The sequence below is a fragment of the Trichechus manatus genome, unplaced genomic scaffold (assembly GCF_000243295.1).
Source record: "Trichechus manatus latirostris isolate Lorelei unplaced genomic scaffold, TriManLat1.0 scaffold00020, whole genome shotgun sequence".
NCBI lineage: Eukaryota > Metazoa > Chordata > Mammalia > Sirenia > Trichechidae > Trichechus > Trichechus manatus.
In genome coordinates this window covers 8,617,850-8,642,256 of record NW_004443956.1, presented here as the reverse complement: position 1 = coordinate 8,642,256, position 24,407 = coordinate 8,617,850, and the positions used below count along the sequence as shown (strand labels likewise).

The 24,407-nt window shown below is 35.9% G+C and overlaps 1 protein-coding gene across 2 annotated transcripts; it reads right to left on the bottom strand.

Moving 5' to 3' along the window:
- Positions 1-403: 403 nt before the first annotated feature.
- Positions 404-24,407, bottom strand: UBA3 (ubiquitin like modifier activating enzyme 3). Of its 2 annotated transcripts, XM_004372721.2 has the most exons (18): positions 24,365-24,407; positions 24,138-24,179; positions 22,216-22,336; positions 21,243-21,323; positions 17,351-17,433; positions 14,695-14,775; positions 9,412-9,455; positions 9,016-9,080; positions 8,577-8,732; positions 7,662-7,764; positions 7,399-7,512; positions 3,048-3,101; positions 2,481-2,517; positions 2,313-2,394; positions 1,881-1,981; positions 1,696-1,759; positions 1,547-1,601; positions 404-1,202 (listed from the first exon to the last, which is right to left on the bottom strand). In XM_004372721.2, the coding sequence occupies exons 1-18, from the start codon at positions 24,382-24,384 to the stop codon at positions 1,117-1,119; spliced, it is 1,389 nt and encodes a 462-aa protein (XP_004372778.1). In that variant the 5' UTR covers positions 24,385-24,407; the 3' UTR covers positions 404-1,116. The 2 variants fall into 2 exon arrangements, with proteins under 2 accessions (XP_004372778.1, XP_004372779.1); XM_004372722.2 differs by lacking the exon at positions 24,138-24,179 and having other exon boundaries at positions 24,365-24,404.

Sequence of the window (24,407 nt, the reverse complement as noted above, 5' to 3'; positions counted from 1 at the left end):
GCATGCTTATTGAAAAAAAAAAAAAAAAAAACTGTCTCTATGCCAAGAACAAAGAGTGAGAACAGGTAGTACATGTTCCCATATTAAGATACTAGAACGCATTTTTAGTACTTATGCTTAACTCTGTTTAAGCTTTATGCTTAACTTTGTTTTAAGCTTTAGTCCTTTAGGGAAAAAAGTATTCTGAAAGATCATAATAAAAAAAATATTATTATATTTCATTAACATTGTTCGTGCAAGTTAAACTAAATCAACAGATCTTTAGTGTAGAGATCACTGTAACAGAAGTATTAATTCAGGGCCAATAACAATTTTGTGTTGGCAATTCTATTATACATTTAAAAATTACTCCTACATTACTATGGAACTACTTAATTTTACAAATTTCAGTTTAAAAATGTAGACAACATATGATTTTATTAATAAATAGTGCAAAAGCATCAGTGATAACTGTTTGAACATTAAATTCTTTTAAATATCTTGGCTTTAATATTGTGCATATTGGCCTCAATGGCACAGCAAATAAATACATGAAAATATCCCCATTTCCACGCACAGGTATTCAGCCATTACACCATTTACAAATTATTATGGACAAGATAACCCTTTGCAATAATTTATATTCATCTGGACAGCCACAATTAAATGAATATTGAAACAAGCAAGAAATACGTTATGTTCAATATGCTCTAAATGTCAAATAGGTGGTAATGTTTAATGTTATTTCAAACTTAATTTTCTTATTTTCTCAAAAGGGGCATCTTTTGTATATGTGGGTGCTCAACTGAAGGCTAGGAATGCATTCTTTGACCATAACAAACAAAATTCACGCACAAGCGGGTGTTTCCTCTCCTCTAAGAGAAGCAATGTATTTGCACATCATCTCTCTATCCAGCATCATTTCACATATTGTTAATGAAAATGCTTACAGGCACCAACCCCAAAATTCTGTCTTCAAGGGAAAGTTATGAAGTTTAAAAAAGAATGGTTCGTTATATATAAAAAAAAAAAAGTCAAATTCCAGTAACACTAATGCTAAAAATGACATTGAATTTCTTAGCATCCACAAAGGATAATATTTCCATGACTCTTCCATTATATACAGATTTATTTTTCCTAAGTAAAATGAAGTTTGAATAGTACAGTCTGTGGTGTGGTGACATCAGCAACTGCCAGTTCTTGCCCATCAATGAGTCCCAGTTCTAAAAATGGAAAAAGTATAATTAACTCAAGCAAAAATCTCAACAAAAAGAATACACACACACACACACACACACACACACACCGCAGAGTTCAGATAAACATAAAAATCCACCTGGTCTTTAGTCAAGGTGATATATTTGATCTCTTAGAGATTTGAAAAAATTCTACTAAAAGAGCAATTAATTCTATTAATGTGTCTAAACATGTAAGTAATTATGATCATATCATCATTTAAAGGCATTATTAAGAGCAATCTAGAATAAGCATGTATTACGTTCACTCTCACCTCACTCTTACTCCCAAAAAAGAAGAAAACTACTGGTAAATACATTATTTAAAATACCTTTCAATGTCTTGGAGAGATTTGGCCTTGTTCGTTCTTCAATAGAGGTTACCGACTAGAAAACAAAATTATTTGAAAGCACATTAGGGTGAAATTAAGCTTTTCATACAATTTCCTGAAAAAAATAAAAATTCAACACTGATCATCACCTGTAAGTAAAGTGTTCTATTTTTTCCCTCTAATGTGGCTGTGATAGCTGGAGATTTCATTTGCCTAAATATAATCATGAGAAAGAAGTATCAAGGATCATTTCTGAAAAAAACAATTCTAGTTTTTAAAGTATTAAAATCACAAAAATGATTTTTACAATGTAACAAAAATCCAGAACACTTACAAAGAAGCACTATTGGTTAGATAATCCAAAACCTCCTGTAGTTTAGCAGATGGAGAAAACTGAATATTCTGAGGAAGCTGGCTACAAGCTGGGCAGTTTTCCTACATATATGAAACACAACAAATCACAATGGCACATGGACCAATACTAATCTCTTTGAAAATTATGAAAATCAGATTGTTTTATAATCACACATATTTCCTGCGGACAGTTTTTTATGCTTTAAAATCTGTTTTCATAGTAGACCATTTTTCCTAAATTATTTTGCTACAGTTATTTTCATGCTATATTACAAAAGATATACAGTACGTATAGTTCAAAAAGTTAGAAAATAAAGTACTCAGGGTGTGGACAATTTGGTTCAAATTTCTAACTAGAAATATTTAAAAATCAAAGTATGCATGATCACAATTTTTCATTAATACTACTAACCTTTCTCTCTGCTTCAAATGTGTATGTGTACAGCCCATCTACATCATTGAATACCAAGTAATTATTAAGGGGAATGTATGCACTGCAATGAAAAAATGTTCATCTTTATGTAATTGAGTCAGTTCAAAACGTGGATTCACATACACTATTAAAAATGAAATCTATTACCTTGTTGCTATTTTAAAAACCTCAGTGGCACACACAGCTGAAGAGAGGAGAAAACAAAAGTACTTTAACTCAGTGAAAATTAAATACTTAAAATCAGCAGTTTTAACAGATAATTTTGAAATATCTTTAAATAGAACATCTGTTTATCTGCCCTCAGGGCTATGATTAAAATATGTATATGTTTGTATATCTATACATTTAAAAAACTGAGGAAGTAACAAATTTTATTTTTATTTTGTATAATCAAGTGATAAAGTAATATTATATGTTTTTCTTCCTCTTCATCAGATTAATGAGGAGTTTGCTATACTGATTAAAAAGAAAAGGCACAAAAATAGCCCCTATTGCAAAGTACTGTATCTATGGCATAATTTAAGACAAATAATATACAAGGTCCAACAGCTTGTTCAACTTATTATACCATCCACTCAAGAATATATCCAATCACTAGAACAACAGTTTTGTGAGACAAAGCAGCTGCAGAAAAGCCAAGTTAGTGTCAACAAACAGAATTAAAAACAAAAGGAAAAGAAGAAATAGAACTAAGTGGTGGCCTTTTTTCCTCACCTGCAATAACTGCATTTGTGGAAGCTACTGCAGGAATGATTCGTTTTATAACCCCTGAAAAATATTAAAAGATGGTCATTTCTTTTAAAAAAAAAAAAAAAAGGTATTTTAACACATCCATACACATATCCTGTTGCTGTCAAGTCGATTCCGACTCATAGCGGCCCTACAGAACACAGTAGAACTCCTCATAGGGATTCCAAGGTTGAAATCTTTACGGAAGCAGACTGCCACAACTTTTTTCGCAGAGTGGCTGGTGGGTATGAACCAGTGACCTTTTGGTTAGCAGTCGAGCTCTTAACCACTACACTACTAGGGCCCCTATTTGAACACAAATGATGTAATTATTAAATATCATTATCGTAATCTTAATTTTTTCAGGTTTTTCAAGTCAGAAAACAAACAAGTTTAACCATGAGACAATGTTCTCTCACAGTCCCATCATTTTGTAGCATGTGCAGAATCTCAAGGTAAAGAAGCAAAGAAAAGTAAACTCTCTCAACTGAGTTTTATATAAAGATGAAACAGTAACATAATATTAATATCGAGCAATTAGGGGTTGCCTGTGTTCCACACATGGTGTGGAAACTAAAAAAGTTATTACTTATTACCTTGAGTTTAAAGACAAGGAAAATGAGACAGAAAAAAATTGAGTAACTTACAGTTATAAAGCTAGTAAGTTGTGGGATGGTATTTGAACCCAGATATGCCCCAAAGTGCATATTCTTAACTGTACATTATACTATACTCAGTAAAGTGAGTAAAGCATGAAAAAGATGAAATAATAGTTTCTGCCACTTAAGTCTCAAAAATTTTCAAAAAATAAAAAACTGCCCCTTATGGTCTTTGTTTTACTCTACAACCTGGACTACTCAGAATGTAAAACATAGTTCTCTGATTCTACCCCACTTGTTTCACATCAATATTCATAAATTAGGGATGAATAAAACCCCACCTTAAACAATTTTTTAAGTACAAATAAATATTTCCATTTTATAACTATGTTTAAATTGTTCATTTTAGAAGATAAAAACTTCAGAGAAAAGTAGCTATATTATCTTGGAGTGTGTGAGGGAGCACTGGAAGATGTGTTCCCAATGCTTCCAGTAGGCAGGTTGGAAAAATGTCAGCAAAAAAGGCAAATATCTAAGAAAACACGGAAGAAGACAGTTAAGAAGGTTGGAAAGTTTTTTTAAAAGTTGATTCTGACCATATGATTATGTGTAATCTCAGAGAAGAGGAAACAGAGGGAGCTATACTTCATGATGGCTAACTGGAAGCTAGAACCAGAAACGCAGAATGTACTGCGAGGAAGAAAAGGTAGTCACAAACAATGAGTACTAGAGACACTGCCCGACCGGAGCACTGCCAAAATGACAAAGACCACTCCTCCCCCTAAAGGCGGACTGGACAGGAAAGGAGACTTATTATACTGAGAACAAAGAAAATAATCACAAAATGGACAGGACCACTGGTCGGGCTACTTCACTTCCCATCTGGCTTCTGTATTCCCTGTCCAGGTCTCTGATCATCAGGCTGAAAAGTACACACCAAGCCCTAAAAAAGGCTATGGAAGGATGAATGAGACTACATATTAAAAAGAGTTTACAGTTGCTGATCAGGACAAACTGAATTCATTAGTTAACCCAAACAATTACCAAACATCTACTATATGCCAAACACTGTTCTATGGCTGTGCGCTGTAGCGTGAAGAAAGTATCTGCTCTTATAAAGCTTTCATCCTGGTTGGAGACATAATACACAAGTTCATAGGAAAATTTTAGATGCTGAAGAAAATTTTAGAAAGATATGTGTTAGAGTGATGATTGTGGGGGGCAGTACATCAGATAGGCTGGTCAGGAAAGGCCTTCTTGTGGAGGTAACATTTGAGCAGAAATCTAAACCATGAAAAAGAGCCAGCCTTTCAAAGGGGATGGGTAGTTTTTCAATAGAGCAAACAGCAAGGGAAAGGCCCCAGGGCAGGAATGCATTAGTGTGTATGTGTGAAATATTCTTTGCATAGAAAACTAAAGCTACCATTAGCACTGGAAGAACCATAAATGTGAAAGGAAAAAAAGTAGTCAACTAGTGAATGGTTGAGATGCCATTTTAGGTTGGATGATCAGGAAAATTGTTTAAGCTGATAGCTGCGGGATAAGGAGCCAATCTTAAAGAGATCAGAGGAAAGAGCATACTAGGCATAGGGATCAGCAGGTGCTAACGCTTCAAGGTGGGAATAAACCGGGTGTCTCCAACGAACACCAAACAGGTCAGTGTGGGGGAGTATGGGGAGCAACAAGGTGTGTATGAGTAGAATTTCCCATGACATCACTAAAACATCAGTAAATACAAGGAAAGAACCACAGAAGAGAAACGGCAGGTTTTCAAAAAGAAAACAAAGCTCTTTCTGGTGAACTTGGTGACAATCTTGGGCAAAATTCTATCTAGAAAGGATGAATGTGAGCGCTTGGACTAGGAAGCAGTGATCATCACTGACTGAACATTATTACGGCTGTTCACTGAGACAAGTCATGCTGGACTAGCCTCATCTAGTAACTGTCACCAGCTTGGCAACTCAGGGAATGTGAAAGACAGTCTATCTCGGCTTCAGGAGAGCACCTGCAAAGGCCTTTCATAACAAGACAAAAAAAAAAAAAAAGAAGTTCTCAAGGAGGTCTGATGCATAGAATGTGATAAACCTAGAAGGGCCCACAGAGATATGATTCAGATGTCTGCTGTCAGAGTGTTCAGTTTTGTTAAATATTTTTATCAAGTATTTGGAAAAGAGATAAAGTATATGATTATTAAATCAACAGGTAAAATCAAAGAGAAAAGAACACAAATCAGCAGGTATAAAACATATACATACATGTGTATATATATATCTATAAAATATAAATATATAAAGAACAGCATCTTGAATTTCAAGAATAAATTTGTAAGGACCTATACTATATAAAAACAAACAAAAAACTGCCAAATCTGTAATGGGGAGATGTGGCTTAGCAATTGCTTATGTGGAGAAAACTTCTAGACTCGTTGATTCAAAGAATCAAACATGTATCATCAATGTACATAAACAAAAATCCCTGCTCTACAAGCAAGAATGAAGAAAACAAGATATAAGGGAAAGATCAGTCCAAAGGACTAATGGACCACAACTACCACAGCCTCCACCAGACCGAGTCCAGTGCAACTAGATGGTGCCCGGCTACCACCACTGGCTGCTATGACAGCGATCACAACAGAGGGTCCCAGACAGAGCTGGAGAAAAATGTAGAACAAAATTTTAACTCACAAAAAAAGACCAGACTTACTGGCCTGACAGAGACTGGAGAAACCCCGAGAGTATGGCCCCCGGACACCCTGTTAGCTCAGCAATAAAGTTACTCCCAAGGTTCACCCATCAGCCAAAGATTAGACAGCCCCATAAAACAAAACAAGACTAATGGGGCACAACAGCCCAGGGACAAGGACTAGAAGGCAGGAGGGGCAGAAAAGCTGGTAATAGGGAACCCAACGTCGAGAAGGGAAAAGTGTTGACATGTTGTGGGGTTGTTAACCAATGTCATAAAACAATACGTGTACTGTTTAATGAGAAACTATTTGTTCTGTAAACCTTCACCTAAAGTACAATAAAAAATAAATAAAAAGTAAAAAAATCCCTGCTCTTCTTGATTGACTGCATCAATCATCAGAAGTCTACTATCTAGAATAAGACCAACCCTAGAATGTGGCAGTGTAGCCTGCATAATATAGCTAAGATAAATTGGAATAATTGCAATTACCTATAATAATGGTTAGAGAAAAATAACAGGATAGGGACTTGAAACCATGCAATGTGACAAAGGATTAAAGGAACTAAGGGAAGTGTACTGTCCTCAATATGGTAACGACTACTACTTGAAAGGGGAATTAGAGATTATACGGCACCCTGTGACAATACTCAGACCAAATTAAAGATGGCGGTCTCTGCTCAGTATGTAGAATACTTGTCTAACAGTCTGTCCAAATGTGAAACAGACTGCCTTAAGAGATGATAAAACTCCTCTTCAGTAAAACGTAAAGTAAATAGTTTGACTTGGATGACTTGGGGCCTATTCCAGCCCTGAGTAAATTAAGATTCAATGACTTGATAAGATTTCTCCTAGCTAACTACTATGGATTCTGCTAACCTCAGTTCCCTGCTACTTTGGGGCACCTGCAAACTGTATTTCCATGCTACCGTTACTAAGCCTCAAATGCATAGTACTATCTAAAGTCACTTATCAAGTTCCCCCCAAAGCATACCTACCCCTTAAAAAAAAACAATAATCTGAAGGTCTTAATTCATGACAATTCACTAACTTACCTTGAGTGAGTCTGTATGTAACACCCCTAATATTATATTGTGATGCTCTCTCCAGGGATTTTTGGAAAATCCACTGAATATGATCAGGATCATCCCCATCTAATGGAACCCCTTCTGTTTAAAAAAAAGAAAAACAAGGAGAGGGAGATAGAAATATATATATAATAATGAAGTAATTTGTTTTTTAATGTAATTATTCAAATGCATAATGATGACAAATACATATTTTATGTAACTGTAGATTATTAAATTAGGTTTATTACCTCCAAAAGGCTGCTCCTTAGGCCACTGCAATACTCTTACATACTCAATACAGTGTTCTGGTAGCCTGGGCATAGACGCAATGGTGCACATGGGAAAATTAACCTGAAACCACACAGTTTGCCTTTGTTAGTAACTTTAAAATGATAAATCATATTAAAATGCAACTTCTATTTATTATCTAGCTTGTAATAGTTTCTTTTAATTCAACTTAGCCTTCCACTTTTATAAATAAAATATTTTATACCATTAGTCACGCTTATAATATTAATCTGGAGCATCTATATTAATTTACAAGGTATATAAATTTAAGCTTTACTAGACCATGAAAAGAAAACTGATGAACAGACTCTTAAACATGAGCATGGTGTTATGTTTACTTAAATTTGAATCTTGAAGGTATAAAAACAAGATTAAATTCAGAGTTAAATCAATTCCAAGTAAATACTCATAAAATTGTTTATAACTCAAAATTTTAACTATAAAGTGGGTATGCAGATTAAAGAGCTCCATCTTTGGAAAGATCACTCTCATATCTGATACCTTTATTTCCCTGAAATAAGTAAGGGAAATAAAAGGTAGATTATAGCACTATTCCAACATGGCTTTACAATTCCCCTTAACTCTATTCCCAAATAAAAACAATGTAAATGAATCATGAAAATAGAATAGTAGCTAAATTATGATATTTAGTTATTATCTCTTCCCAAATACGGCAGAATTTCATATTTAATCTTCTTTCTTCTTACCATAACATTAAAAATATGGTTATACCTAATTAAAAACCCTAAATATTGATTAGACTTAACAATTCAAGCTAATTCTATTCTGGTCCCAAACCAAAAAAAAAAGAAAAAAAAACCACAGCCATCAAGTCAATGCTGACTCATAACAAATGCAGGACCTTTTCTGATTACCTGAGGTGGATAAAGTTCCAGTGTGCACTCAATACAAGCAGTCATTCCAGGTAGAATCACTCTGGCATTTCCTTTAAAACCTTCAGTCCCCCCATCTATCAAAGGGACAATGGAGCTTGGATCTAATACACCATCTTCATAATTTAGAAGAGAGATCTATGAAAATTATATAATGGGTTTAAAAGGAAAGGATAAGACTTCAAAGAAGCATGCTCTCAATAATTCTACAAGCAGATCTTGCCACTGAGTACTAATTATCAAAACCAAAGGATTATGATTTTATCAACTATGTCCTCACCTGAAAACCAACGACTGGCAAAAAACTCAAAGCTAAATAAACTCTGATTTTTAAAAAAATATGATACGTAATTCTAACTTTCAGTGTGTTGAGAACAACAGCGAGAATTTCAGAGAACCACAACAACACAAAAGTCTTTACCAGCATGCCATTTATCCACCTTCTGGCAATGACAGAGTCCAGTCCACATACAATAATATGAAATTCTATGAGGAAAAAACAATGTAGTTTAATGAAAAAAATGCAGTTGCATAAAATAATTTATGCTTTCTAACGCTTGGGAAAAAAATCTACTTTTTATTATAATACACACACATGCAGAGTTCCTAATCCTTGAGCACACAGAAAATGCAGCTAACCCTAAGAACTAAAATAGCGCATTCTCTTTTCCATCAGTTAACAACCTTACAGAGACACTGAAAGAGATGAAAGCAACTGAAGAAATATCCTTAAAACAGCTAACAATCTTTGGTGAAAGAGTATAACTAAAAATTAGTAAGAATTTAGTGGAAATTTAATTTCAAATGGGCAACTTACGTCGATAGAAAGTATCATTAAAATCTTGAATCTTGTTGAAATGTCTGAATGCAAGTAAAGGAACTAAGCTGTTGAAGTTTTTAAGTTCTAAAATGAATGTAACAATTCCATAAGGAACTACAAATGTACATTTAAAACAAGAAATGTCTTCAATATTCAAAGCAGTGGAATTTCAGGAATGTGACAAAATGAGCTTAACCCTACTTCCTGACAAAACCTCTTTTCTAACTCTTCGCCTCTCCCAACCACTTGAGTAGTTTCTCTTACCCCTGAACCCCGATACCATTACATTTACGTTTCTATTAGGAGATAGACTCTCTGCTTTGCTTTACTTTTATGTAAAGTCATTAAGTCCTGCAAAGGCAGAATATGTATCTTCAACCATTAGTGCTAAGCAGATATGCTACAAACATTTGTTTAATGAAGGAAACAAACACATTATGGTTCCTATTTAGATAAGTAATTTGGAAAGTTACTGCAAAGCTAATTTTTAATATGATTTTAATAGCTTTATTCGTTGCTAATGATTTTTTGTTGTTGTTTTGGTCTTTTTGGAGGAAGGGTATGAATTCTTCCACACTCTTTCAAATTCAACTCGGCTTTCAAAGTCTCTTTACCCAACCAAACCCTAACAGCAATTTTTATGTGCCTGGAGGCCACAAAGGGAACTGTATTGGCTGTGAGTGCAAGGTAATCATTGTCGCTAGGGGCTGTCGAGTGACTCACAGTGGCCCTACAGAAGAGTACAACTGCCCCATAGGGTTTCCTAGGCTGTAATCTTTAAGGGAGTAGATTGGTAGGTCTTTTCTCCCACGGAGTGGCTGGTGGGTTTGAAATGCTGACCTTTAGGTTAGCAGCCGAACGCTTAACCATTGTGCCATTAGGGCTCCTGAAGCGTTTTAACAGCACAAATTTACAAAAACATTCTCTTAAATTTTTCTAATGGAATAATTTTGTTTAATAATACATGAGTTATACTGCTTCTGTAAAATTAAGATCAGCAGTCCATTGTATCTGTTTAAAAAGCAAAGTGGAGAAAAGAGGACCAATACATTATATGCTTGCCCTAGATTTTTAAATGTCTAGAAATAAAACTATGAAAAATAAATTTGTAAGCCACAACTAGAACCCATTGCTGAAAAGTCGATTCTGACCTATAGAGACCCTGTAGAACAATGAGGTCAAGAAAAGAACCACAACCAAGTATTGGAAGAAAGGCAACGGGGCAAACGAGGAGACAAACCAAAAATCTAATCTTCTGGATTTCTAGAAAATATTGGATTCTAAACATATATAGACAGCTCATGAATACATTTTTTTTCTCCCTACAGGGGCTTTCTTTTTACTTTTTATTCTGAAATAATTATAGATTCATAGGAAGTTGCAAAGATAGTATAGAGGTCCTATGTACAATTTGCCCAGTTTCCCTCAATGATTACATCCAATATAATTATAGGACAATATCAAAACCAGGAACTGGACGTTAGTACAGTGTGTGTACAGTTCTGTCATTTAAACATGTGCAATCTGTGTAGCCACCACCAAGATAAAGAGCTACTATCACCACAAAGATCTCCTTTCTGCTGTTCCTTTATATTCACCCCCCATCCCTAACCCCTACCAATCACTAATCTGTTCACCATCTCTGTAATTTTATTTCTACAACGTATGTAAATGGAATATATACTATGTGACTTTTTGAAATCGGCATTTTTCACTTGGGATAATGCCCTTGAGATTCATCCAAGTTGTATGTTTCATTAGTGTGTTGTTTTTATTGCTGAGTAGTATTCCATGGTGTGGATGCACCACTGTTTAACAATTAACCCACTGAGGGGCATTTCAGTTGTTTGCAGTTTTTGGGTATTACAAATACTGCTGCTATGAACAAGTACGTACAGGTTTTTATGCAGACATGTTCTCATTTCTCTAGGGTAAATGCCCAGGAGTGCAATTCAAGGGTTACAGTAAGTGTATGTTTTGTTTTTTAAGAAACTGCCAAAATATTCCCCAGAGTGGCTATACCTTTTTTACATTCCTGGCAGCAATGTATGAGTGATCCAGTATTTCCATATGCTGGCCAGCATTTGATATTGTTACTATTTTTTATTTAGCTAATTCTAATATATGTGCGGTGGTTTCTTAATTTGCATTTCTGTAATGGCTAGTGATGTTAAACATTTTTTCACGTGTTTTTGCCATCCTCTTTGGTGAATTATCTTTGTGTCTTTTGCCCATTTTATAATTGGATTTTTTTATTGCCGAGTTTTGAAATTTCTTTACATGTTCTAAGTGAGCCCTTTGTCAGATATGTGGTTTATACATATTTTCTCCCAGCCTGTAGCTTGTCTTTTTACCCTTAAGTGGGTCTTTCAAAGAGGAAAAGTTTTTAATTTTGATGAAGTCCAAATTTATCAACTTTTTCTCTTTTATGGATCATGCTTTCGATGTGGTCTGACTCTGTACACAGACTAAGCAGTCGTTAGAACAGAACAAGGGGATACTGCGTGACTTAAAATCAGGAAGGGTGCCCATTAGGGTTGTATCCTTTCACGATACTTATTCAATCTGTATGCTGAGCAAATTATCCGAGAAGCTGGACTACATGAAGAATGGGGCATCAGGACTGGAGGAAGACTCATTAACAACCTACCATATGCAGATGACACAACCTTGCTCGCTGAAAGTGAAGAGGACTTGAAGCACTTACTGATGAAGATCAAAGACCACAGCCTTCAGTATGGATTACACCTCAACATAAAACAAAAATCTTCACAACTGGACCAATAAGCAACATCATAATAACAGAGAAAAGACTGAAGTTGTCAAGGATTTTACTTGACTTGGATCCACAATCAATGCCCATGCAAGTAGAACTCAAGAAATCAAATGACGCATTGCATTGGGCAAATCTGCTGCAAAAGACCTCTTTCAAGCATTCAAAAGCAAAGATGTCACTTTGAGGACTAAGGTGCACCTGATCCAAGCCACCGTGTTTTAAATCCCTCACGTGCATGCAAAAGCTGGACAATGAATAAGGAAGACTGAAGAACTGATGCCTCTGAATTACGGTGTTGGTGAAGAACACTGAATATACCACGGACTGCCAGAAGAACGAACAATTTGTCTTGGAAGAAGTACAGCCAGAATGCTCCTTAGAAGGGAGTATGACGAGACTTCATCTCACATACTTTGGATGCTTTATCAGGAGGGACCAGTCCCTAGAGAAGACATCATGCTTGGTAAAGTGGGGGGTCAGCGAAAAAGAGGATGACCCTCAATGAGATGGACTGACCTGATACAGTGGCTGCAACAATGGGCTCAAACACAGCAACAACCATGAAGATGGTACAGGACTGGGCAGTGTTTCATTCTGTTGTTCATCGGATCACCAAGAGTCAGAACTGACTCAACAGCTCCTGACCACAAGGAGTCTTCACAAAGTCATAGGTACTGAAAATTTTCTGTTATCTTCTAAGTTTCATAGTTTTACATTTTATATTTAAAAATATGGCTCATTTTGAGTTAATTTTGTATAAGGTGTGGGTCAGGTTGAGCTTCATTTTTTTCCCTATGGATATCCTATTGCTCCAGCAATGTTTTTTGAAGCGACTGTCCTTCCTCCATTGACTTGCCTTTGCACTGCTTCTGTTATCTAGTGCTGCTATAACAGAAATATCACAGGTGGATGGCTTTAACAAAGGGAAATTTATTCTCTTACAATCTAGGAGGCTAGAAGTCCAAACTCAGGATGCCAGCTCCAGGGGAAGGCTTTCTCTCTCCGTAGCTCTTGGGGAAGGTCTTTGTCATCAATCTTCCCCGAGAAGCTTCTCAGCACCAGGGACGCAGGGTCCAAAGGACACCCTATTCTCCTGGCTGTCTCTTGGTGCTATGAGGTCCCCATGTCTCTCTACTGGTTTCTTTCTATCTCAAAACAGACTGACTTAAGACACAACCTAATCTTGTAGACTGACTCCTACCTCATTAACATAACTGCCTCTAATCCCACCTCATTAACATCATAGAGGGAGGATTTACAAACACATAGGAAAATCACATCAGATGACAAAATGGTGGACAATCACACGATACTGGGAATCATGGCCTAGCCAAGTTGACACACATTTTGGGGGGACATAATTCAATCCATAACATGCACCATTCTCAAAAATTAATCGGCCATACTTGCGTTGGGACTATTTCTGGGTTCTGCATTCTGTCCTACTGATCTGCGTCTATTCTTCCGCCAATACCACACAATCTTGATTACTGTAACTATATAAATCTTGAAATCGGGTAAAATGATTCCTCTTACTTTAGTCTTCTTTTTCAGAACCTTTCTAGGTAGTCCTTTGCCTTCCCATAGAAATTTTTTTTTCCATATAAATTTTAGAATCTTGTCCAAATCTTATTAGGATTTACATAGAAATTGTGTTAAACCTGTACAGCTATTTAAGAAGTGACATCTTTACTATGTTGAAGCCTTCCAATCCACGAACACAGAATATCTCTTCACTTATTTATATCTTCTTCAATTTCTTTCATCAGCATTTTGTGGTTTTTAGCATACAAGTCTCATACATGTTTTGTTAGATTTACACTTAAGGATTTCTTTTTTTTGGTTTAGTGATTGTAAATGACATTGTATTCTTGTAATTGTAATTTTAGTATCTGCAAGTTCATTGATAGTACATTGAAATACAACTGATTTTTGTTGTCTTGTATCCTGTGGCTCTGCTGAACTCATTAGTTCTAGGAGGTTTTTTTGTAGATTCCTTGGGATTTTTTAGATAGAAATCCCATCTCCTGGATTTCTATAAAATACCAAAAGTTCCCCAGATCTAAATATGCGTGAATAATACTTTTTTAAAAGCGTATTTCTTATAAAAAATTTACTCTGACATACATTTCATTCTGACTAATGATAACGTTGACTGTCTACTCTGTCTGGGAACCTGAAGATCAACTGCATTCAACCTAGGAACTTATAGTTTAGTAGAGGAGATGTATAATTGATACTGAAATTAAGGGTAATAATTCAAAATAAAAGTAGACAATGGCATAGGCTACGTAAGCTTAATTTCAAAATCAGCGCCAAAAAAAAAATAGTTATGTAAGCATAAAGAAAAGACTGCAAAGATATAAAGCAAAATGTTATCAGAAATTATCTCAGTAGTAGAAAACTTTTTTTTTTTTGCTTATCTGTATTTTCTATAAATCATCTATTTTAGGGAAAAAAAAGCTTTAAAAAAAAATTAAGTAATTTTTCTGTCCAAAGGATACGGAACTACATTGCAATTAGGAATTCTGTCATTTAGAAACTCAGCAGCAACTTCAGCCTTAGGTCTTCCAACATCTTTAGGCCTACAAGAAAAATAATATTTAAATTATCATTCATATTATAGATCTAGATGATCTATATAATTTACTTTCAAACATAAAAATAAATCCACAGTGAGTTTATTCATAGGATGCTTATTTCCCCCAAATAAAGCATTATGAATGATAGCATGTCTCCTGGCCACTTCTCACTGTGGCATACCCCAGAGTAAAAAATCACCCCCACTATAGTAAACATCTTTTGGGCACTTTATACAGACACCCGCCTTTCCTAACACCCTCACTAAACCTCAGCACATCAAGGTGTTACTATGCAGGTCTTGGCTGAAATATACATGAGGTTCATTCTAGGGATGCAAGAATCTTCATTTATCCCTTTCTTCCTGCGTGTGCTGACTAAGTAGTAAATTCTGTGTCCCTGGAGAAGCCCTAACAACCATGCTTTTCAAGAAAGAATAATTCCAAAGACATTATCTAAAATGGTAAATGTTATAATATTTTCAAAACGCTAAAAATATAAGGCATCACAAGGTCATTCCTAGATAACAACCACAGACAGGAAAGGACATGAATTTCTTCTCCCAATCTCTGTGCAAATGGTATTTTCTTTCCTAATATTTTCCTCAGTGTTGTCACAGAAATAAATCACTCCTTCATGTATCCATAGCAAATGGTTCATTACCACTTTTCATCACATATTTTTGTTATATACATATCACACCCATCTATCACACTGGGATTATGAAACCTGAAAGAAAGTTACCATATTTTTATTCTCTTCGTACTCCTTCATGTCTAGCACAGAGTAAACACTTTAAAAATGAAAACAAATCAAATGAGCTTATTAGAAATTATATTTTATTTAAAACTAGAATTTCAATGAAAAAGACTTTAACAGGTGAATTCTGTTTTTCTCCAATAAAGCAACGTTATCTTTTGATTCAAAACTTTATTTTAATAGATTGTTTTATTCTGACTTTGTCTTAACTTACAATAGAAAAGGCCCTGCTATAAGTCAGGGAACTTGATTTCCAACATTGCATTCAAATTCTCTAGGCACAGAGAGCTCTTTAGGTATTAAAAGGTAAAGAGTGGAAGCCTTCCAAGATTCTTTTAAATTTTAGATTTTATGTGCTCTCACAGTAGATTCCAAACAAAAGAAATCCTGGATGGTCTCTATGGCTTATTAAGCTAATTTACCATTCCAGCATTGGGGATCAGAGACTGTTTCACCTAAAACTGTTAACTTAAATAAAATGGCCTTTCCCACACATCATCCTTGTGGTACACATTGCCAAATTACTTAATCTTATAAACAAGAACCTACTCTTAAAGTTGTCCTGAAGACTAAATGCAGTAATATAGGCAAAGAGCTTAAAAAGTGCCTGGTAAACCATAAGCAGTCAATACAAGTTACCTATTATTATAACCACCACTATTTTAGCCACAAACTCAGCTCAGTTAAAGGGCATGGCCTATTATCAACAACCAATTAATTCAGCGGTTTCTTTTAAGGAGTATTCATTCACTAAAAATTTGTAAGACCAGAAAGGGCCCACAAATTTTTCTATAAAGAAGGGAAATTGTAAGGTTTAATAAAAAACAAAAATAAAACTTAAACATTGAGTTCACACTGCACTTATAATTCTTACATTAACTTGATTTAACCCATCCTTCCACAAAGATGAAAGCAAAGGTTTTGTCTATCCAAAATTTAATGCTATCTTTTCCTTTTCTGCTAGCCTAACTTTCTCCTGCATATCCAGGACGATCTGAGTACTTCTGTCAGTACCCTAGTCACCAGAGAAAGAAAAAAGTCCCTCTCTCTCTCCATATCTATATTCTTTAACTAAAATACACGCTTATCTAAGCCACTCAAAACCCTAAATGCTATGTACTAAAATTCCCTCATGAGTCTTTCCTCAGGTCCACATTTATGTATTTACTTCTAGTTTTTAAAGTCATTTCTACCAAACCAGTCCTAGATGCTATCTGTATTTCATATATTTCTAAGATAATTACCCCTGTTTGTTCCATTTCAATTGGTCCTGGGTTTTTTCTCCTTAACTCTCCATTTTCTTTCTCCTTCTATAAAAAGCCCAAACTCTTTCATAACTTCATTGTCCCACAGTTATCATTCCAATCTTGATTCACAAATCCTCCCGAAGGTATCTCACTAGGGCCTGATCTTCCAGCTAGTGTTTTCTTCTGAAATTAACAGGAGGAAAAGAGCTCACTTGGTGTCTTCAGGCCATAATCACCCTGAGGATATCCCAAATTCACATAAACCTTTGCAGTAGATTTCTTTTTTGTTTTTTATTGTTGTAGTTTAAATGAAGTTTACATTTCAAGTTAGTCTTGCAGTAGATTTCTTTAAAAAAAAAAAAAAAAAATTTGCTTACAAAACTTTTATCAGAATGCCCAAAATTTTCTTGCAAAATTTAACCTAAAATGGGGAATGGGATGGTAATTTCTGTGTTTTTTTTTTTTTTTTTCAATAAAATTAGTATTATCTTTTTAGTAACTTAAAAAAATTATTAAACTGCATGTACTTAAGTTCAAATGATTATCAGAATTAAACTAAGATATTTACACTTACCTAAACAAAAACTGCCTATTTAGATTGGAAACATCTATAGTGTCCATGTCGATTACATGAATCTGTCTAAAACCAGATAATGCCTGTGGGAACAAAAACCATCTAATTAAAGAAAGGTTTCCTTATATTTGAATATTTAAGATTTGTTTTCAATGTAGTGCTAAATCTACAAATTCTCGGTAACATTCTGCATAATCTTATTCAATGGTTTAAAATGATCTTGCAAGGCATATAAAATTCAGTGTTCTTACAGTGGTTAAAAAAATGTATATTCAATTTTAAACAGCCTAAAACCAAAAAGAAAACAACTCAATATTACTACAGATTAAAGTTGTTTTATAATTCCAGAAACACATTTGTAAAGTTAGTTGTTTTACTGCTGATGATGGTTACTTTAATTTTACTAGTCTTACTCATTAACTGTACTGGCTATTCTTTTTTCAGAATATTGTTAAACAGCAATTCCTACAAGTTTTACCTTAGTTTTCATAACATTAAGCATCATATCAATTCAGAAATGGTAGCTATTATGAGATATATATATTTATAAACACAGACACACATATGTACACTGCACATGTAAAAGCAATGTCTCAAAAGTGTGAAGTCAAGAGCAAGCAATAAAAAAAAGCTAGGGAAAAGCAATGAACTGTTGGGTTTCAATGATAATGTCAAGCATTCTAACAGTATGACCGCTGCTAAAATTTACCGCTCAGACAGAAGCAAACAACTGAACAATCTAGACTCAAAAATAAGTCTCAAAAATTAATTATGGCTTTCTGGTGTTCGGTCAATTTGTCTGTTTAGTTACTTAAGTGATCAAATTAAGTCACTTGTCAGTAATCTCCCCATTTTTCTGCCCCCTACTATAGCAAGAGATCCTCAAAAGAGTTGTTCATACTTGTCTTAAACTTCTCTCTTGAGCCTGCTCCAAACAAGCTTTCACCCCACCACTCTACCACAACTGCACCTATCAAGGTCACCAATGACCTCCATCTTGCTAAATCCAATGACCATTTCTCAGTCTATCTGACTTCACCCTTCTATTTGGCAGGTGGATCACTTCCTCCTCCTTAAAACGCTTTCTTCACTCAATCATCATACTCATGGTTATTTTAACTTTCATTTTTACTGGTTTCTAATTCACCACACTCAGGAGTTTTTCTCCTATTTTACTGGCCAAAACCTAAAGTGGCCCTGTGCAACTATAGTTCTTTACCTCTATTTTCTACTCTTAAGGGCTCTTGGTGATCTCAGATGACCTTATAACACAATGCATCATCTAACAGACATCTCAAACTTAACAGTCTCCAAAACCAAACTCCTGATCATCTTCTCTCACCACCTCCGCCTCCACCACCTCTGCCTCCACCACCTCCACCTCCACTACTGTACCACCACCAAACCCGTTCTTTTCCCACGATCTTCCTCATTTCAGCGAATAACTATGTCCCACCAATTGTTTAGGGCAAAAACCTTACCGTGTCATCCTTGATTGCTCTCTCTCTCTCATATTCTACAACCAGTCCATTAGCAAATCCTGTTGACTCCATCTTCAAAATATATCCATAATATGCCCACTTCTCACAACCTCCAATGCTGCCATCCTGTTCCAAGTCACTATTATCTCTTGCCTGGATGATTGCAGCAGCCTTCTAACTGGTCTCTCTGCTTCCTTCCCTGATTTTCCTTTAGTCCAGTCTCACAATGGTCAGCCACAATGACAGAGGTTAAAAGTCAGATCATGTCACTCATCTGCTTAAATCCTTCCAATGACTTCCTGACTCAGAGTAAAAGCCAATGTTATTACAGCAGCCTCCAAAGTCTTTGTGGCCACCTCCCACACACCCCCACCCCTAGTCTCCCATTATTTCTCTGACATCCTTGCTGAAAATGCTCCCCTCACCCTGGCTGTCCTCGAACATATCAACCATGCTCCTGCTCACAGCTTTTGCACCTGCTGTTCCCTCTACCTAGATTGTTCTTCCTCCAGATAGCTGTATGGCTCATTTACCTCTTTGTTCAAATATCACCTTTCTGTAAACCCTTTCCCCCTCCCGTCCCATCAGGCTATCTATCTTCCATCCTTTCTTTCTCTACAACATTTATTACCAACTGACATATAATATATTTTACTTATTTGTCTTTTTTTCCTTTTACTAAAATACAAGCTTCACAAGCACAGACATCTGTCTATATTCTTCAATGCTGTATCTTTAGCATCTAAAATGTTGTCTGGCATACTGGGAGGAGAAGAGGGAAGCCTGATAATATTTGTCCAATCAGTAGTCATGTCATATTCTTTTTTTAGAATGAGCCTTTGGGGCTTACACTCAATCAACAAACTAACCCATGTATATTTCTTGACAGCAAAGTAAAAAGTAGTAAAATCAAAAACACTCTGTCTCCTTCTTTTGTATAAGAGACTATTATAATGCAATAAATAAATAAAAGGGCCACTCCTAAAGTTACTTGATGACTAATACTCAGGTCTAATCTTCAATAATTTTACATTTAAAATTAGTATATATCACATTTGCAAATAACAACTTCAAAGTGGAAAAAGTTAAACATTAGGCGATGTGTGCATACATAATACGTATCAAGAACCATTGTCCACAAACCCCTCCCCCCTCCAGGACTCTCCAGTTTCCAGCTGCAAGAGTATTTATATCTGAGAAGGCAGTCATTTTGGCACCCCACCACAGAGTATATCATACATATGTTATTTGTTTTGTATGAGACTTATCTCCCCAATAAAACTTCAAATCCACTGAGGACAGCAACTATGATGACCTACGATCTTCACAGAACCCAGCACTGGCACTAAGCACAGCTAAGCCTAAGTTTTTGCATTTTCACTAGGAGTGATGTTCATGTTTCCTAGTAAAATTAATGTAGCTGCATTTGTGTTTACACTCTAGCCCCTTGGGTGACTTTTAGGTCCTTCATCTGGCTATTACCTGCTTCATTTCTACTTTTCTACACACTGCTGAGAAGCCTCGAAAACAAAAAGCTCTAAACCAGTTCTCCTCCCTACCTATTTTTGTTAAATCAACTGATAAAGACTTGGAAAAGTTATTTTGAGGTTATCAGAAGTGAATAAAACCAATTAATCATGTCACAAATTATGGATTTTGAACCAGTATATGGAATCAGCTTCACTAAACAGTACCTTCTCTTAAAATGATATTCATTAGATATAAATCCAGAAGGGAAGGGAAGGGAGGAAAAAGAGGGGAGGGAAGGAGGGAGAGAAGGAGAGAGGGACAGAAGAGGGGAGGGAGGAGTTTAACTTTCCCAAATCTTATGCGTCAACTACCATATCTATGTCAAAAATCACCGTTAGATTTTATCATGTATACTGGATGGTTGTGTAATACAGTGAAAAAGAACACTTGACTAAGAATTGATGACCTGGATTAGATTCCAGGGATATCACTATAATCCAGAAAACGATGGGCAAATCATTTAACATCTCTGCAGTGTCTCCCTCTATATAAACTGGGACAATGCCCTACCTACCTAAATGGGTTATTTTGAGGAACAAAACAAATAATAAACTTTCTAAAACTACACGTTAAAATATGAAATTACCAGTTTCCTTATTTACTTTGCTGAAATTAATGAGCAGTTTACAAGAAGCACAAAATTTGTTTGGTAAAAAGCAGAGAAGAACATGGAAGTAAGAAATTCTGTCAATGACATTACAGTTGAGAAGTTCAGAGTTTAAAAAGTTCCAAAGTTACATCATTTTAATGACTTTTGGAATTTGACCTGCTAAACTTAATTAACAAAGGGCTCAGGAGAAAAGGTTAACAATTAATCATGATAAAGAAAAAAGGTTTCATTATCAGAAAGGAGAAGAATACGTATTTTATATATATATTACCAGATTTTTCAGGAGCTCACATCCTAAGCCGCCAGCTCCAATGACTAGAACTTTACATGTATCTAACAAAAACTGGAGAGACTGTAAAGAACGGAAAGGCATATTAAAATCTGAGCAATAAAAACCCTGAGTACCATCAATAAAGCAACAGCCATAACATAGTTTTCACCGTTTCCATGAAAAATGCAATCAAGGATAAAAAGGAGACGGCACATTTAATAAATATTTTAAATTTATGAACTAGGTAGAACTAGAAATTCTAAAACTCTAACTATTTCAGTTTCAATGTTTTTAACTGACTTTTATTATATAAAATTAAAAGGTTATTTCTGTGTTCTCTAACAAGAAAAACTGCCCCTAATTTAGGAGTTGTATTCCTGTTTCTTGAAATATAAAATTATGTCTCTTTATGAACACAAAAGGATATCAAGACTGTAATTTTTTTTACCTTGTAATAAAAAACAAGATGTATTTAACTGAGCATTTGCTTTGTCAGATACTACCAGTCAAAAATTCTATGCCTCTATTATACAGCATTCACAAAATTTTTAACGTGCAATTAATTATATTCAATGTTATGTAAAGATGCTCATTCCAACTAAATTTCAAAATTTAAACAAGCACATCTAAATTTCTGTCAAAATTAATCTCTCATATCAGGGTTAAAACAGGTACAGAAGGGGAGTATCTCAGCAATTATTTAAACTGGAATTTTAAATGAAGTATAACTTAAATTTTAAATTCAAACTACTTTTCTACTTATATTACATGAAAACTGTAAGACTAATGATTCAAATATTAGCAATTCAAACAAATTAGTTGCAAATACTCAATTTAGTATTTCAAGATAACTTAATTTCTCAATACATTTTATTAGTATTTTTATTATAAGAGCAAATTAAAAAGGAAGCATTTTATTATTTTTGAAACATAAAAACTATTAGAGGAGTTATTTAAAATAAACGTTTCTCACTTCAGTGCTCGGTTCGAAATCAGGGTGTGTGAAGGGTCCAGATCGCTCGAGGAACTTCTTTACATGGTTCCAGCGACCTTCCCAGTCTCCAGTGTCCCCACACCCACCATCAACAGCCATTCTGCACAGAACACAGTAAATTCAGCTGCAAAGATCAGTATGAAAAAGCCACACCTACAGCTATTATGGTGTCCCCAAATGAAAAGGTAACCACACCAGACCTGCTCAAATAAAAAGGAAATATTCAATGTGATTATGTTTATGCTTTCATTTAAAGTTAAGAATTATACGTTTGTTTCTATTTTATTTCATATGTTTGGTGAACTAAATCAGTCTACACGTCTCCAGGTTTCTAAAGCAACCCAAGATCAAATTTGGGATACTGGCTGATCAGTGACCAATGGACTTCTCCACATTTGGTATGTAAAAAAGATCACTGCAAACTTCCCCCAATCTGTTCCTTTAACAGGCTCGAATCGCGAAATAGCAGTTACAAGGAAAAAAACATTGCCACGCTTTCAAAATTGTGATGCTTCAAATCTAATACAGCTCATGTGCCCATTCCATGTTTGAAAGGTGTGATTAAAACATCATTTTTGATGAGAGGAACTTTCACATTTTCCTCAGAAAGAAATCTGAGTCTCAGTCTTCAAAAAAGGATTTCTTAATACTATGAGGTCGTTTCTGTTACCAGTAAATACACACCAAAAAAATTTAGTTTACAAATACCAGGCTTCATCACCTAGAAACCTTTTAGTACATACAACTGACTAAGGTAGGACTCCTCGAACAAAATACATGTGCTTTCTACTCAGTGCAAGATTCATGTTTGACTTTGATTATTTTTAATTTTCAAATTTCCTATAGCCCTACACTTTCCACCTTCAAATATATTTGTAGTATCTTCACATGTTCCTTTAAAAAAAAAAAGGATCAAGAAGCTGTCTAGCGATAAAAACCATGGGTTTTGATGTCACAGTTGGGATTGGTTCCACAACTAATAGCACTGTGACCTTGAGCAGATTTAACATGCATAAATTTCATCAGTAGATTGTAGCTGCTTCTTAAGGTCATTATAGAGACAATCCACATATAGGACTTAGTACACCGTACTTGGCATACAATAAAACAGCCAAACTTTAACTGTCATTTAAGCAAAACTGGAAGGAAAATGAAAGGCGGGAAGGGATACGAAATGAAGCTTGTCATTTCAGTCCCTCCTGCGATTAAATTTCAACTTTCTGAGGGAGATACCTAGACTAAAGCATTGCTACTGGGAATTGGCACAGAAGTTACTAACTCACCACATCTACTGCAAGACCATTTTTCCCTTCCCAGGTAGGGAGAGGGGGGAACTATGTGGCGTCGGCTAGGTTGGAAAACACTTTATTTAAATCTGTTGCACCTGTACAAAAAAGCTTCCGATAAGAAATAGGGTGTGTGATAAATGGGGAAAATAATCTGCTTGGGATTAACACCCTCCTTCAAGGGCCAATTGTTTTGCAAAAATAATTGAAGCGTTTGGTGCAATATCTGATATATAAAGTTCTCACAAAAAGTTTTGTGATTGGTAATCAATGTTTAAGAAAGGCCCAAAACGGCTTTGCGTCTATTTCGTGTGTTTACATCGGATTCCCTTTTCACAGGGTCACGGCTCTGACAATTTGGGATGGAGGAAAAGTGGGGCACACGGGTCCTTCCAAAAGAACTTCAGGTCAGGCACCCGGCGGTCCTGAGGACCCACAGAGACCGGGAGCCCGGCCCCTGGGGCTGCGGGGCGGGAGCCGGGGGTGAGGCTGCGCGGCCTGCGCTCCGGGTGCCCCCCTCCCAGCCCCCCGGGCCCGCTGCGGCTGGTCCCCTAGGCCTGGGGTGGAGGAGGCGGGGGTCCCCGAAGAGGGCCCCGGCCTCCCGGCAGCACTAACTTCTCAGCCAGCAGCTCCTCTATTCTCCTTCTTTTCTTCTCCCTAAAAGAAAGAGAGAATAAAAGAAGGGTCAGCATCACGCTACACATTGGGCGCCGCGAGGGGATGGGGGGCGAGGGGACGGGGCGGGCGGAGGGGGGGACCCCGGGTGGCGGCAGCTGCCGCCTACCGCCGAGCTCTCTCACAACCCTGCCCGCCCGGCACGCCTGCAGATCCCCAGTACTTACGGCTCCTCGCCATCCGCCATATTGTTCTCCGCCTCTTCCCATG

Coding starts and splice junctions, on each gene's coding strand:
- UBA3 (XM_004372721.2), bottom strand. CDS start 24,384: ATGGCGGATGGCGAGGAGCC. Junction 9,081..9,411: donor TAATGATACTTTCTATCGAC/GTAAGTTGCCCA, acceptor TTTTCCTCATAG/AATTTCATATTATTGTATGT. Junction 2,395..2,480: donor GTTTTTAAAATAGCAACAAG/GTAATAGATTTC, acceptor TTTTCATTGCAG/TGCATACATTCCCCTTAATA.